At 36.6% G+C, this 17,900-nt stretch overlaps 1 protein-coding gene across 1 annotated transcript; it reads right to left on the reverse strand.

The window, feature by feature from the left end:
• Window positions 1-1,793: 1,793 nt before the first annotated feature.
• On the reverse strand, window positions 1,794-17,470 carry LOC129105512 (sodium- and chloride-dependent GABA transporter 2-like). The gene is made up of 15 exons (XM_054616580.1): window positions 17,185-17,470; window positions 16,685-16,869; window positions 16,067-16,201; window positions 12,952-13,092; window positions 12,461-12,542; window positions 11,217-11,349; window positions 10,475-10,609; window positions 10,215-10,318; window positions 9,175-9,299; window positions 8,707-8,819; window positions 8,425-8,562; window positions 8,125-8,227; window positions 6,369-6,469; window positions 3,972-4,142; window positions 1,794-2,329 (listed from the first exon to the last, which is right to left on the reverse strand). Exons 1-15 carry the CDS (start codon window positions 17,190-17,192, stop codon window positions 2,180-2,182), a joined length of 1,824 nt encoding a protein of 607 aa, XP_054472555.1. The 5' UTR covers window positions 17,193-17,470; the 3' UTR covers window positions 1,794-2,179.
• Between the last annotated feature and the right edge of the window lie 430 nt (window positions 17,471-17,900).

Genomic DNA, 17,900 nt, shown 5'->3' on the forward strand with positions numbered 1-17,900 from the left:
AGTGGAGGACAAGACCGGGAAGACAGTTCAGGCTTTTTAAGGTTCCTCCTGTAGTCAGGGGAGGAACACTGAAAGGAAACTGCTTTTGGTTGTGTCTAATTAAAGAAATGTCCAGTCCAGGACAATACACAATAAAAAAAAGAATGTGAATATAAATATGGTGTGAACAAATACAATGCAAATCAAATTCAAAATCAGCACAATATAAAATTTATTGAATTCTCAAAACATGGATATGATTTGATAAAAATATGTTCTACATTTCCATCTCCTCTCAATAAATATTTGTATTGGACAGGAATTCAATGTCAATTTTTCCAGGAATCAGCTGTTATGGATCTCTACAACACTAACAAGACAACTACAGTGGGGTTCAAAAGTCTGAACCGACTACCAATAATGATGCATATATGCCAGTGAAAAAGATCTGAATATCTTGTTTGCACAACATTAACTGAAGACCTTTTAAAACATCTGTCAAGGGAAGCATTTCCTGTGGGCAGAGCTGCAGGTTCTAGAAATATTTCAAAATTTCTAAATACATGTTTTGAATTATATTTGAAGGTTATTGTGATGATAACTTTTTCCTAAACACAGAAACACTGCGGTCTGGGAATTTAATTATACTAAAGGATTACGGCTATTGGTTATAAACATTACAATTTAATTTAAACTATTGGTTTTCTGTCAGCTTGATATGGCTAATTGTTCTAAATACTACAGTTCCCATGAGCCTCAGCAGCCTTTGCTATGGAGAAGAATCCAGACAAAGCCTTGAATCAGAATTTTGACAAGTTCTGAATGCTTTGTTGTTAAAATCAAGATCAGACTACTGCAGTGTAGTTGTTAAATTTATCCAAAATCTGAAAGTGTAGTGATTTTAAATTGCTGAACGTATTAATTCTGTACTACAAGGTGTAATCTGGAACGGAAGACTGCAATTAGTGTTGCTGGCAACATGATTTAGTGCCAAGAGGGTCATGAGAGTGACTGCCAAGTGCCAAAAGGGGGAATGTCTGCAGTCAACTAACATTTTCTATGGAGAAAATAAATTGGTCTTTTACTTCTGGAACTCTGGAGACTCTTGAAAGTCTCACTTTGCTTCTCTATACATTTAAAACTTGGCAGTAACCACCTACTAAGCAGAGCAAACTTTGATCAAGCGGTAAAACCTCAGTGCCATGTCATAACTTAGGTAGCAAAAAACAGTATTACAAATCTTTACTCTGTTGTATTATTTTAAGGAAAGTATCTGTACAATCTGCACAATCAATCCACTCAACCATTTCTCCATATGATAAACTGCATGTTTGAAGCCCAGTAAACAAACAATATCATTAGGTGAGATGAGTGTGGTGGGCTTACACGGCAAAGCAAAATGCAGACTGAACTGCTGGAAGCAGTTTGTCTCTTGGTAGCAGAGTCTGGTGATGATCCCCACTTAATTCTAATGTAATCTAATAACAGATGCAGGTAAATAAATGTAACAGCAATTATATAATACAGAACATAGATAGCTAATAGGGGACAAATTATAATATAATATATAAGGCAAATAATGTCCTATGTGTGTGTGTGTGTGTATATATATATATATATATATATATATATATATATGTGTGTACATACCTTATAAAGTTGGCAGTCTGTCAGCCTGTTGCAGCAGCTGCATTCTTTAAATTACTTTAACATGTTTTTAAAAGTACTCTATCTATCTATCTATCTATCTATCTATCTATCTATCTATCTATCTATCTATCTATCTATCTATCTATCTATCTATCTATCTATCTATATCTATCTATCTATCTATCTATCTAATCTCGTGGGATGGGATTGCCTAACAATCTGTGGTGACAGTGCATGTTACTTATGTTCAAGATTGGCATCTCTTGATCCTCTGGCAGACAAAAACATGAAAATGATTACTTGATCTGACCAAGGTTTGCTTTAACTTAAAATATATATATATATAGTTTGCTTTTCAATACTGTATATACAATGTTGGTCGACAGCAGAGACATTTTACAGTGACACAAGACTCACTGCTTATTGCCTAGGTATAAGACCTGGTAAACTAATTGCTCATCATAATTTTCTTTAAAAAGATTCACTTGTAAAACCTGGAGTTTAAAATCAAAATATTACATTTAAAATATTCTCAAAAAATGTTAGTTTCTCACAATTGCATCTCCATCTCAGCTCCACCACTTGCTTTGTATTCATTGGCAGCAGAAGAAAGAGTGTTGTCAGGGTTCAAAGGGCATTGCTCAGGTTGCTTCGCTGTGCCGTGCGTCTTGATTTCAGGCTGACAAAGCTGCCTGAGGTTCTGTGGAAACAAAATCAGTAAATTCATGTTAGTAGAATTGTTGAGGTACATCGCAGTAGGTTTTCCAAACGTGGTCAGCAGAAACACATACAGAAAAGGAGGGAATTACGACAAACAGCATCAAGGCGTACTCAGTGCTCCTTATTTGCCAAAAGTATTGACACATTTGTAACACACTGTACAAATGTAAAAATAAAGACTGATGTAGCAACAGTTTAACAGAAAGGGAGGAGCACTGAGAGTGGTAAAAATATTATAGGATTGTCTGAATTGGTGCTGTCAATTTGTATGTCTACTATTAGTTTGAAATAGTTTTAGTAGAGTTGAAGAGATTAGAAAGGCAAATAGTTTAAATAATTCTTTCATAATGAATTGATAAATAAATGTAATATCTGAGTAGGAAAAAAACAATCAATCAGATATTAATATGCTGTTTAACCCATAATGACTCATTGTTATTGTCAACAGACTTAACTGACAAATAAAATGGTGAGTAAAAAAAATATGAGCCTTTATGTAGCACTCAGACACATACAGGCGGAAATATCCAAACTGAGGCTAGATAAGAAAAAGCCATGGCTCTCACCTCTATCTCACCTTATCACACTACTAAGCTTCATTAGTGTCAAGTTGAGTAATTATGTCGGTACGTGCAGCTGCGTCTCCTTGACATTGTCTGGCTGGAGGGCCTTGTTGATACACTACTGTTCCTTTTGAAAGCTTTTAAAACTCCTGTATGTCTGTAATTGCACTCTGCTTGTCTACAACAGCACTTGAACTGTAATTCTTGCAGTAACTACTTCTCAATGTTTGAAATTTTTGTACCTGAGTAACCAATGTTGTAACCTGCTAACTGTTAACTGTTTCTTCAATGCCTCAAATTAACCATAACATTTATTTACGGTACATGTTGTTAAATGGTATTAAAGTAATGTGAAAATCTTACCTATGTGTCACTTAGTAAGAATAGTACAACAAATTAGTTGACATGCTCAATTATTCTCACAGTCTTGTCCCCTACTGTTCTCCCTTGTTCTCTGACAAAGTAATTATAGTAAGCAAGATTTAAATCAGTGAAATAGAAAATACACTTTAAAAATGATTACTAAAATGAACAAACAAACAGCAAAACAAAATCAAACTGTTAGATATGGAACACAAAATTGCAATGATTTTAGCTTCACCGCACAAATGAAAAAGTTGGGTTTCCATTTTTAGATTAAAATGTAAGCTTATGATTTCACAAACTGATCTAATATTGTAATAATCACATTAGGGCTGCAACTACAGATTGTTTTCATAATCAAAAAATCTACTGTTATATTTCTCGATTAATTATTGGTTAAATAAAATTTCTGGAAATAGCGAAAAAATGCACCAAAGAATTTCCCAGACCTCCAATGACACATTTTAATTGCGTGTTTTTGTCCAACCAACAGTTCAAAAACCTAAAGATATTCAGTTTATTATCATATAAGACTAAGAAAATGAGCAAATATTCACATTAAGGAGCATTTTGGGGCAATTCTCTGTTGATTGAATTATTACTTCAGCCCTAGACTACATAAATTACCTTAATCATGTTTTGAAATATTACATTTTTTTGAATATTTATTATATCTTTCTTCATTGCAGTACATACCTGCCCTATAGTCCCTTTCATCCGCGTAAGTTTAAAGATGATCCACAGAGGAACCAGGAGAACACAGAACAGTCCAAGGAACCAGCCCAAAGCATAAGCCCAGGTCGGGTAGACGTAGGTTTTGTTGAACTTGAGAGGCTTGTATTTCACCAATGAAAAGATGAAGGTACCCTGACAGGAAAAAAAATACCAACAACTATTATTTTCAGTTTCAGTTAAATCAGGTCAGATCACTTACTTTTACCTCCTGATGTCCAGTTTATCATACATTTTCTCCTTGAAGAAAGTTATGTCTATTATTAACACATGTAAGTGTTCGCCATAAACATAACACACTTATAAATAATTTACTGATCTATTGTGGCGTCTTCTCATTTACACTATATGAGCCAAACTATTAGGACACTCCTGTCACATATTTCAGTGTACTTTTGGTCTGGGCAGGTTTTTCACAGTTTAAGCTACGCTGTAAAATCTTAATTTACATACAATGATATTTTAAATAATAGTGTGTTGTGGCATACGTCTGGAGAATGCTCTGAGCTGTTTCAACATGAATACCTTAAAGAAAAACAAAGTCCCTAAAGAAATAGTTATATATTCAACAGAAGTGGACTGTGGGTATTAGCCTGCCATTAGCAGTGTATCTCACGAGGTATCTCTTCCCTTTCAGCAATCTGCACTATTTTGCGTACTGTTGATGCATCCTGAGCTAAGCAACGCCCGAATCTCAGATCCTATTTGCCTCTGGCGTCGGTCTGACAATGGATTAGCCTCCAGGTGCAATCTCCAAATTTTGGGGGATCCCGTGTAGCCAGCCAAGACTTGTGCGCTGTTCATTGTTTGCATTCGGATTAGCAACTTCAGATATGAGACTGAAGTTGGAGTTGAGAGACGACGTGAACCACTTGGTTGTTTCACAATGCCAATTTACAAGCTAATCTAAAACCAATAAAAAGCTAAAGTATTTTCAGACAAAAGTCTTTGGGTTCCAAAATTGCATTTCAGCCAGTGCAATTGGCCTCTTTTGCTCTCCACACGGACTGTTTACTTACATTCAACCAAAAACCTGGACTACAAATGGAAACCAAAACCGATACCAACATCCTGTTTAGCCCTGACATGTAGCTAAAGAAAGGTCTGGCTTTAGGGTTATGTAATAAATAACTGGCCGGCAGAGCTCTGAAGCCTGTTTCACTCGGATAGACTTTGACTATCTTAAAACTAGTCAGACTTCAGATGGACTTCTAAATTCATACGTTTCACGGCAAACAGTTGTCTGGTTGCTGACAATCTCTAAGTAAGGAGTAAAATAAACTCCATCAAACCACTCAACTCCCTTCACTCCACCAGCCTTCTTTTTCAACATTTTTCTGGGAAGCGTTTGTAAGTCAGTTTCACAACACAAGAACCTTCCGGTCCAGTGCAGACCTGCAGCAGAGCTGAGATGCTGTGGCTTCGTACTGTGGCAGAGATCAAAACCTCTGCCAACTCGTCCTTGTTTGCTCAACACCGTTAGCTAGCCACAAATTATGAGCCACGTTATTTTGTCACCACAGGCCAGCAGATGTCACTGTTACCATGGAAACATGGCTCTTAAGTCAGAGTTAGCCTGGGGGTAGGGAGGCTAACCTTTTTAGGCTTAAAATTGGCCAAAGGGTTTATTTTAGTGAAACTTTCTTTTTTCGAATTTTGGCTTGGTTAAAAGAACATTGTTGTCATTTCTCGTTTGAATTGCCCAAACTTTGAATGTTTGAAATTTTGTTTCTCTCTCTCCTTCACCTTATGTAAGGACCAGATTTGTTTGCTTTTGTAAACCATAGTTTAATGTGAGGTAACCATCTCATTCCCTCTCTTGTCCATGAAAAGTGAGTGATTGGGAAAGTTGAAAAAAACTGTATTTCTTCTGCTAAATGTCAACATATACCATATATTAAGTTTCCTGAATTATATGCCATAAAAACATAAGCGGCAATATTATTCTCTTCCCTCTTTCCTCTCTGTCACCTCACAGTAGGCAATCTTTTTTCTGTGAAGAAAACTTGTTTTATCAGCCTCAATAACAAAGAAAAGCGTGTCCCTATCCCTCAAACTGAGACATCTCAGCTGTAGCTTGTTTGTCAAAATGAAATTCTCAGGAAACTCTCTTCAGTCCACATTTTTTTTAAATCCTCCTTCCACTTACAGCATGAGTTAGACACAGTGGTAACATTGTAATCTCAATGTAAACTCAAAACATCATTGAATTTGATGTTAATGACCAAAAACAAGTTTTCCAAAACTGCTTAGATTTCCCTTTGTTCTTTCTTATTCACTTTGCCACATATATTATCCACAAATGCATCAACTACATGTCTTTTCACTATTGAGGCAATTTAAAGACACTATTTCACTCACCAGACACACAGTGGGGGTAATGTAAAGCCAGCAGTACTTCATTATGGGCCACGGACGATAACCCACCATGTCTTCAATGTTGTCATAGAAACGATCTGAACCTGGTAATGAGAAGGAAAATAGATATATAGTAGATATGAAAATAAATTCTGCACAGTCACCAAAAACACAAGTTAGAACACAAACAAATACATGATGTAATATATGGACAACTGACACTGACTCCAAATCACACTTGTATTTAACAGGACAATGTTAGTATTTGAAGAGAAACTATCGTCTTACAATATTTAACAATTTTTTACATCATTATTAACTATTTTATTAAAAAAAGAAATATGTAACCTACTACAGTTGACAACGCGGCTTTAAAGTGACGCATAATTTATCACATTTACCCCAAACCCGTCTGAGGCAGCATTTAAATCCTAGTTGACAGGGAGGCAGTGTGAAGACGTGTTTTATAGAGTGAATGTTTTGAGCTCAATTTAATCTTTTGTAATCATTCACAGTCAAAGAAAGAGTGCCGAATAGAAACACCCCTCCTCAAGAGGATCACATGTCTATCAAGCTTAAACATGCTAAAACAAGAGTAAAAGCTGAACGTTAAGGAGAGCACAGGAATGCAAGTGTGGACAAAAACATCTAGTAATCAACTGACAAAGTACCAGAGGAGTAAGGCATTAGTTAGAAATGCAGTCCACGTTGTAAAGCCACAAATGCACCAAAAGAATGTAAGCTATGTGAGGACTGGAGAGTAAACATTCACCTCAGTCAGTATCGGACAAACAACTATTAACAGTCAAATGTTGTTTTCAGTGTAATTTAAGTGAAAACTTGACTATTGTTTAACCTTTTGCAATCATTTAGTTCAGTTTATAGATATTGACCACTCTGCTTCAGCCTGAATTTAAACCTGGTTCAATGGGTTTAATGTACTTTTAAGCTCCAATCGTTCATATTTTCAGCCTTCAAATTAGGATTTTTGAGTCCCTTATCGATATTTCTGACCAACGAAATAAGAACTTTTAAGAACCCCTCAAATTTGGTTGTTAAAAGAGTTATGACTAAGATATGTACAGAGCGCAATATTTTACAGTTGTCAGTGCTCTCTGGTTGACAAAATGAGCAATGGAGACCTCAAACTAATCTTTTTTACTGCCATTTCTTATTACTTCTCTGTCGACAAAAACACCGATGCTGATGTATGAGGCCTGTTTTTCTGCTGCTGTTTACAAACATCCCTGATGTAAACAAAAAAGAATAATATCAACGGAATCACTTAGCTATAGTTTTATGCTTTTTAAATATACAAGAAAGAACGCTCTCTATCAAGATTTGAGAAATAGTAAAAGCATTTCAGACGGCTTTCTTTGAGACCGCCAGGTGCTCAACAGCATGAGGTGCTGGACTTCAGAAAAGTCTGCTGAGCCAGCTCCTAACAGCGGCAGTTTATTTTTCATTTAGTCAGATGTTTCAGATTTGCTTGAATGAACTGACACACACCTCCTCTTCTTTCCCCCCAGTAACAAACGAGTCAAAGCATGTTGTCCTTAACTGGTTAGCTTAGTGTTTAAGTTCACTTCAGTCAAAAATTCTGACAAACCACTTAACGAAGGCTTTTAAAACTTTTGCGTCAAGGAATAACTACCACGGTATGAAAAGATTTTTCAAAAAGATAATTTCAATAGGCATAAAAACAAAAACTGTAACAAGATCATTGTTTGATTAATGCGGCACCACCTTGATGACTCACCGTATATCCATCCGATTGCTATCGACTGACACACTGAAAGAAGGAGAAGATTGCTGCCACTACAAACGTAATGGTCGAAAAGTTGAAGGAAATATAAGCCTCCCTGCAGAAAGATAGAGGGTCGGTTTTTACTGCACATCAAACACAAAAACAACACAACAATTTTGCTTAATGTTCAGATGCTTAACATTTTTGCTTTGTCTAAATTAGATGACTAAAGAGATTCAGCATGCTGCCGGTCCGGGAGAGATTGTCTTGGCTTTTATTCATTGTTAACACACCACAAATATGAGTTCTCACCTCTGTGACGAGAAGGAGGCCGAGGAAGAAGCAAACAGCGCAGAGACAAAGCAGCAGCAGTTCTCTGCGATAAGCTCTTCTAAACACGGTGGGGAACATGTCTGTCACAGAGGTCATCAGGCACTCCAGACTCACAAACTGTAACAGAGAAACAGAAGAATGAGTAAACTGAACACTCAGAGACAAAAAGCTGTTGTCTGCAATCAACAAAGGTTAAATAATAAAACTAAAAAAAAAAAAAATCTGCTTAATGTAAATGTTTGTTGTGTTTTGTTATCTCACCTGGGTATCTGCACCCAACAAGATGACCATGATGAAGAAACATATAGACCATAACTGAGGAAAAGGCATCATGGCTACGGCACGTGGATAGGCAATAAACGCCAAGCCTGGTCCTGTATTTGGGAACATGCAGATTAAACTTTTTGATTCCACAATATAATTAAGATTACTTTGAAGGGACAATATTATTCTTATGGTGTAATAATGTAACATACAAAGTACAGTTGCTATTTTATTCCAACTACCACAAACAATCTTTTTTGGCCTTTATTGGCCTTTTGAATATGACCACGCCAATCACTCATATCAGCATGAAGAGACAAATGTGTTATGCAGGCTCCATATTCAAGCAACAGCTAAACTCTCAGCCCAGTCTATGTCATTATTTCTAATGGGAGCGCTTTACCCAAACAGAGGTGATCATTAAATGTATGTACTGTAACAGATGGGGTGTAGTGGTGGTCTTACCAGAAGCAGCCACCTCAGATATCGGCAGCCCTTGTTCGTAGGACATAAAGCCCAAAACTGAAAAGATGGCAAACCCTGCCACAAAGCTTGAGGCGCCATTCACCAAACACAGAATGAACGTGTCCCTGAGGAAACAATTAAAACAAAAAAGTGTTTAGCTAATGATTGACTTTTTGGTAATATTGTTTTCTGTTTTAAAAACAAATGGAATTGTGTAAAAATGTTACAATGAGAAGAAAACAATAGCCTAGAGGATGATGGAGATAACGGTCAAAGTGAACACAATGGCTGTGATATATTGACATTTATCTATATAAACTGGGATGATGAGTGATGTAAAATGTTAACAGACATGAGGTGGATGATTGTCTTTATATGAAACCAGTCGTTATTATCTGCCTTTCATTAACTCTGCCTTTATGAAGAGCATGCAGGTTGAAAATCATGCCTTACTGAATAAAGGCTTTTACTCTACTGTACCTCTTCCCCTCTCAACATTTATAACTTGAGTGCCGACGCAGTGGCCGCATTAAAAAAGACACTGTGGTAGAGAGCAAAACATGCTGAAAGCAACATATAGACTGCATCACTAACAACGAGAGATCACCTTATACTTCTACAAACAAAATGTATGCCAGCACAATAAGTTGCTATATTGTTTTTACATTTTTATACAAAATGGCTTTAAATGTGAAGAATTTAATTTGAAATCTCCTTCTTCCTATCATTTATCAATCATATTGCTGGTTCATTTAGCACTTGACTCTTTGTATCTTTTTCCCAACTTTAGGCAACGGATGAGACCAAAGGTTGGAAATGATAAACTTAAATTAGAACAACATAGCACCATGAAATATGCCACGGAAAACACAGATATTGTTATTAATGGCAGTATCTTTATCAAAACATCTTTAAGAGCCCATTTACATCACAGACTACATCCAAACTAAGGCTGACACTTTTTTGCAAGAATCTCAGGTTAAATATGTTTTATTGATGCATAAAGATTCAAAAACAGAAAATAAGCAGCGAGCACTTACTTGTAGCAATCATTATTATATTGATTGTAACTGCCCAGAGCTGTCAAACTGCCCTGACAAATCCCAAAAGAGAAAAGGACTTGTGCGCCTGCATCCATCCAAACCTAAGCAGATGCCAAAACATACATATCAGTAAACTTTCACCACTCAAACTACTGTAAGAGTGGACGCATATATCGTGCACTTTAGGTATTTTACAGTATTTGGGGTTCCAGTGGGAAGCCATCGTATAAAGTTGAATGTTTGACTTTATTACTTACTTGAGGGTCCACCAACCTTGTCGGGTCAGGATAGAGGTAAAAAGCTATGCCATTAATAGCTCCTGGTAAAGTGAGTCCACGAAGCAACAGAACCACAAGCATCACATAAGGGAAAGTCGCTGTAAAGTAAACCACCTGTCAAAATGAGACAAAGGCAGTTTTTAAATGTTGTTTTAAATCACAATTGATCATTGAAATCTGACAAGAAGCAGCAACAGAACAGCAAAATAACAAGCACAAGTGACATTAAAGTAAAACAAAGGAAATATCAAGAGGAAATTTGAGAAATATAATTTCCTGAACGCGCAGTTGGCACACAATGTGACACAACTAAAATCTCTCCCTGTTAAACTTTAACAGCCATTATACCAACCATAAATCCTGGATGTTTACTGACGTTAAACTAACTATGTAAACAGATGCAGAATAATAGTTATTGTTTATAATAGGTTTTCACGTATGAGGAATTAGCTTTTTGTGTGTCGTAGCAAAATATAAACATAGTAAGAGAAAATTAAATTCAATATAAAAGTAAGTACAGATCCAAGAAACAAATATACAAGAAAAAGTACAATAAACATACTATGAAAATATTCACAGTATATCTAAATCCAAATTTCAGTGTGCAGTTTTGTTCAAAAAGTGAAGCATAAAAAGACTTTTGCAATGTGCAATCTGCGATCTATCGTGGCATCTCCATCGGTAATGTTTCATTTATTGAGGTGTTTCTTTTATATTGTACCTTTCCAGTGGATCTCACTCCTTTCCAAACACAGAAGTAGCAAAGGATCCACGCCAGTAAGAGACACAAGGCCAACTCCCACCTCAGGCTACCAATCTCATCAATCCCTTTAGAGATACCCAACACTCGTCTCCTGGACATAATAGTGCCAAAACAAGGTCAGTATGAAGACAACAACCCTACGAACGTTGTTCACGATAATAAAGAAGCTTGTTATGCTACTGAAGAATCAATGTGACTGATCACATGGTGTCATTGCTACATTGAACCACATTCATTTTGAAATTAAGCAAATATTGTTTGCCTTGCAGAAGTAAATTTTCAGTTTTAGGTGGAAAATGAGTAATCAAGATATTTCTGGCAACACTAATACAGTAATGCAGCTTAAAAACTATCCACTAATTATGCTACTTAACATTAAGGTAGTTCAGCGCACCCACCAGCCCAGTACAATCAAATTTATAAATATTTTTTAGTGTTTAGTAGTAGTATTAGTTTTATTTTGTATCATTTTGTATCTGTCCCGTGTGTTAATTCACTTTTACATTCATTTTCATTTTCAGCTCAGCATGTTACATGGAGGAGATATGGAGTAGTATTTTTTTGTTCATGTGTAGCTTGCCAGCAAGTGTAGAGTATCAAACAGAGACTGTTCCTCAGACAGTATCGTCTGACTTAAGTCAACCTCATAAATCATAAATGGTTTCGGGAAAGGAAAATCTCCTGCAGGGACACAACTACTTGTTCATGTGGTGTACAAATGAAAAATTGAAAAGTTAAAATGACGGTTGTTTTTATTGCCTGAGCTACATTAATAGTGTACTAAATGTTCTGCATGTTATCTACTGAGAAAGGCTGACAGTGACATAGCAAAATAAATGTGAGAACATTTTCACACCCTGTTTTATGCATTTGCTGCCAAATAATATTTGTCAGCAAATTATTTGTAGAATTCTGTTCCGATCACAGAGACTATGGTGAAGTTTGGACATTTTGGAAATATATATATATATATAAATATACATATATTTTTGTATATGTAGGAAAACTCGAAATATCAGCTTACCTTTAAGGCCATTTTAACATGTCCTGTTAACATGTCTTGTTCATTCTTGTATAGTTTTGTATACTTTCTACCCATAAACTAGTTGAATATAGTTCTTGTTTCATTTTTTCTAATTGTTGTATTTTAAATCAGATCATCTGGCGTAGCATAAGGAGAAATATATAATCCACACACTTACTCCCAGAATTCTGTTGCAGGCGTTGTTGCGTTTGCTGTCCAATTGGATGACGCATTTGTTTTATCAAATTCAACACAAGACTCTGAGAGAAAAAAACATTTGGAGATGTTTAAATTGATCAAAGTGTAGATAGATATTTGAAAACAAAAAGACAGATTCTATATACTCACCAAATACACAATAATCCTCAACCACTTAATAGTTATTTGAGCTGTGAAGGACCCTCCACTGTGGAAGTTTTAGTTATCTAACTGTACCTTTTATGAGCTACACGGCTGCTATGAAACCAATAGCTTCATCAATCAATCAAGAATGCAACAAATTTTCAAGAAATTCTGATATTTCTGTAGCCATTTGAATCCAAGCTTGTGGGCTTGTTTCTCTATTGCTCCTGTTATAAAGATGCAAGATTAAAAGAAAAGATGAGGAAAACGTAGACACTGACGTCTGTCATGCACGTAGTTCATTTTTGCGCCTGTCTGCATGTCTACCTGTGTTCCAGCTGTTTCTGCAGCTGGCCCATGGGATCACAATGCTGAAGGACGAGAAGAGGTAGAAGAAGGCCCACGCCTGGATGACGATGTATGACACTGCAGCATATGCAATCACTACCTGGGTAGCGTAGCCGATCCCTGAGGAGGCAGACAAGGTGTGGACAATGTGGATTTTTGATAATGACGGGCAAAAATAATAAAGCACATAGGTCTATAGCAGGGACAGACAATCTAAGGTACGTTTGCCACTATTGGCATAGGGTGGCTAAACCAATGGTACACTCACCATAAGTCTCATCCAAAGGCCAAAATACCTCTTTCCCCGGGCCTGGCAGTTACATGGCCTTTTATTTATGGTAGTTTGAATGTTCTTTTTTCCACATCCGCATTCCATGCCCTACTATGCCTCTGATTTGCTGATGAACATCGTTGGTGGAAGGTCGGCCGGTTAATGATTTCCACTCAGATCTATGTGGACTTTTTCATATGGATGGCAGTCTTCTTGTAAAAGGCTCTCATATTTATGTACAATGTCTTGACTTTGGGAGAATTTCTTTATTTTAAATGTTGCTATGCACATTGCCTATAGAGATGGATAAAAGTACAGATCTGTTGGAGATTTTAACTTTTTGATGTGGTGTCAAGCCTTAACTTAATGTTGGTATGGCACACCGATCAACAAGAAAATATTGAAATGGCACTTTATATAAAAAAGATGGCCGACCACTGAGGTATAGCATCTTGTTACCTAAAAATAGTATTGTTATTGTGGTTCTGTTATTGTTGGTTGGTCAATTAATTCAAAGTACCATGCAGGTAAAGCAGGTTGTGGTATGCTTGGGCAGGATTTAAGTGTGGTTGGAGAAAAAGCAAAGCTAGCTGGTTTAGCTGTTCTGATGGCTCATGACAGGACTGTTTGCTCAGAGTGTGGCATGGATTGGTAAACTTTTAACACTGATTTGAGGTGCAGGGTTTCTTCCCACTCTGCCAGTTGGCACACCTGTCACGACCAGAGTTAACTGACCGGTTAACATATGTTTAAGTTTGTGATTTTCCAGGAGGTGAAACCAAGTGAGCGCTGTGTCATGGAGGCAAGCTGACAATCTGTGTCCAGTTATCCAGATCGGTTTGTTTTCAGTCTATATTTTTGTTCGACAAATTCCATGAAAACGCCAAAACCAACAATGAATTGAATCAACAAGTGTAGCTTGATCTTAATCCTCTGTGTTACAAACCTCCATTGTTGTCTAAAACCCCCAAAACACATCGATCCGACACACTGTTGCTCTGGGCTACATGTTCCTTTATTTTGATGAACATGGGCACTGTAGTTTAATTTACCCATAAACTAATAAAAAAATTATAGAAATTGTGATTTGATTGAAATAATATATCTGCTGTAACACCTGAACTCTACAGCTAAGGTTATGTTGGTAAAAATGTGTGAGCAAACAAACACAGAAGTTTAAACAGGTAGCTCAAAGTACTGAAAATATGTGTTTTTTTGTCACTTGGGTTGCTTCGTGGGAATAAATTTTTGAACACTCCAATATATTTGAGATTTTTGGGTGTGTCTCAGAGTCTGTACTAATCTCTGGGTGACATGAGGCATGACATTTTGCCAAGTGGAGAGTGCCAAGCAGCAACAGACACACCCGTGTGTGCACACTGAGGGTCATTAAGTTTGTGCAACAGGGTCTTTTAACACACGTGATTGATTATCACAGCTGATCAGTTGGCTATGCACTATGGACAATTTTGCTTCACGAGCAGCCTATTTACAATGAATCATAGGTCTTTGTTCTCAAGTTAACCAATCATTACACCTCTGACTGGATAATAACCTTCTTGGAATGAAGTTTACTGTTATTATAAATAGACTCATTACTCATTACTATTTTTAAACAAGTAAAGGAAAAAATGCCAAAACTACACTTATTGGCCTTACTTATTTCCTGTAATTCAAAACTCTATATGTTATAGACAAATGTTTTGTTCTGAGCTATGTCTTTCCCGAGCTTATAAATATGAGTTAGATCATCAAATTTAACTCAATAAAACTCAGGGAAATGTATTCATTATGTTCCAGGGTTTAAGGGATATAGACTTTTTTCTGTAGAATCATCTTAATTCAAGGTTCAAAGTTATATTTGTTATCCAACTAATCAAGACATTAAAACACAGAGCTAGAGAAATTCCTACCAAGTACACATGTACAATAGTGAAAATGTGCAAGTGTGCAAGGACAGTGCAAAGAGTGCAGCCAGAGTGCTAAATGCTATTGAGCATATTGATAGCATTTGGGATGAAAGAGCCGTGGAATCTTATATGTTTCCTAACGGTGTCCTGAAACGATTTACTGGATGCAAAAGCTTAAACTCCTTCAGGAGAGGATGGTCCTAGGAGCCCAATATAGCATTAGCCTTTTTTATAGCCATTACCCTTTTAAGCACCTGCCTGTTATGAATTTCCGAGAGCATATCCTGACGTCCCCCAGAAATCTTACTGGCTAGTTTAACAAGGCTTTTAAGTCTATTCTTCTTTCTCAAATTTATTTTTCCAAACCAATGATACAAAAGGTTAAACAGATTTAATTAAAAAAAACTGTTAACTGTCATCATCACAGAATAAATGTTAAGAGTTCATGTTTCTGGACCTTTTTTGAGTTAGCATAAACATGGGATTCAAAGCACAGTTTGTTATAAGCAACAATACCCAAATATCTGTAGCTGTCTAGATGTCAACACCTTCAATAATGTCTCTCCTAAAGAAACTCACTGACCTTCAGATTAGAAAATTTGGTTTGTTTTTAATCAGCTGAAGTAGATTAGTCTGTCTTTACGTATCTTTAAAGCTAAGATAAATAGATATATGTATATATATATATACATATATGGTCATCTGAAAATTACTTAAGATTGCATGTAGCTGTGCATCCAGCATTTGTATAGAGAAAAGGGAAGTAAAAGTTTAACCATGGGAGGGTGAGCATTTTCTTTTTAGATTTTTAAAAAATATATAATACAGACATATGTAATTGCTAAATTTGACAGAGTGATGATGATTATCCACACTACTAGTTACATTAAGCATTTCTTTTTAATACACTGACCTTCAAACAAGGGGCAGAAGTGCCTCCAGCAGGTAATACATCCTTGAGATGTGAACTGTCCCATGGCCGTCTCCAGGAGGAACATTGGGATGCCACATGAGAGCAGAAACAGGACGTAGGGAAGTAAAAATGCACCTGAGAGAAAACATGACAAGCAGATCAAAACACTGCTCCCTCTGACCGTTCATGTTTGTAGAGGGATCATACAAAAAGATTGTTGTTCATGGCTTTCTTTTATTGTCGCTTGCACAGAAACATCTGGATTCTGTAATAACCCACATTGGTTCTTCTTATAGAATGTATGTAAGAGTTTAGCAAGACATATAATTACTTTCTGATCAACATAACTGTTGTTTATATAAATGGCTGATTTCCAAATTTGGCAAAAAACAATGGTCTCCTTTGTCCCCTGAGCTGCATTTGGTTAAACCAAGAAAACAGCAGCTTTGATCAACGCCTGAGCAACTTCCTTGTTACTTTAATGCATTTATGTGTCAGTTCTTTTTCCTCAGTTGTTGACAGTACATTTTGATTAAGTGCAGCTGCTTGACTTTGTGCAGAAAGTATTGTATGTTTTTGTATGTATGTTTATTTTTGTTGCGTGGGAATCCTGCTTACCTCCCCCATTTTTGTAGCACAAATAGGGGAACCTCCAGAGGTTTCCTAGCCCAACCAGGGTTCCTGCTACAGCCAACAGAAATTCCAACTTGTTCCCCCACTGGCCCCGATCCAACAGTTGTGTCTTCTTCACCAGACTTTTATCTTGCCCAGGTACATCATGGCAATTTCCTTTAAGGAATTGTCTGGACATGTTCAGAAAAAGCCAGCAGATTAAGGAATGAATCAAATCCAATGAAATCTGAACTGAAATGTCTTTCAGCCTCTTCCACATTTATGGGAAAAGTACAGCCAAACCTTTGTAGCTCTGGGTTATGTACAGAGACAAAACTACTCAGCTGATGGTTTGGCACTGCGCATAAGCTTTGTTTTTTATTTGTTGAATTTGAGCTTGTGGGATTATCAGGAATGGAAAATTTTCACCAGAAAGTGTTTATCAGAAAGCTGCAATTTATTGAAGCACATTTTAGAATTAAAGTGTAAAACAAGAAGGTACTTACCCCTCCATCAGAAAGCACCCTCCCACAAGAGTTGCTTACAGCAACAGCAAACTGATCAGTATTCCTCTCAGCTGGGTGTACTGCAGGGTCTCTACACAAACAACATGTCAAGAGCAAAGCTAGAGTAAGAAACAAAGTAGCTATGGTTTCCTTTGACTCCTCTATGACCTAATTATCTGTCGCACTGGTCTGTGCACCATGCCGTCTCACTTGAAAAAGTGTTTTGCTCTGACAAAGGTATTCCACTTCCCTGCTGTATTTTTCCACTGAGACAGAGCAGCTTGAGTCGGTGAGATTAGCACAGTTGCTAACAACTAAACCAAATCAGCTGAGCCTTCTCTGTTATATCAGTGCTCACACAGGCTGCAGTTATCTGCCAATTGGGAATTTATGTTTTGGGGCAAAACTTGTTAAAATACCAACATGCTGCCAGAAGTTATGCCTATTACCATGCAGGCATGGCTTATTAACTGTAGTTTTTTTCCATTCCTAATATTGGTACTACTTTGTATTTTTATCTTTATGATGTCTGACTTAACTGGACCTTTTTTCATCGTACATATTTACTACAATAGTTTCTATATTTTACTGACTTTCTTTTCTTCTTTTTTGACGTTTTTATAGTCGTCAACTTTACTGTACTACATCAATAAAGTTTATCTTATCTCAGTGTTATAAATACCTACTGATATTGACTCTGGAATATACTACTGAAA

This window comes from Anoplopoma fimbria, chromosome 17, assembly GCF_027596085.1.
Source record: "Anoplopoma fimbria isolate UVic2021 breed Golden Eagle Sablefish chromosome 17, Afim_UVic_2022, whole genome shotgun sequence".
Lineage (NCBI taxonomy): Eukaryota > Metazoa > Chordata > Actinopteri > Perciformes > Anoplopomatidae > Anoplopoma > Anoplopoma fimbria.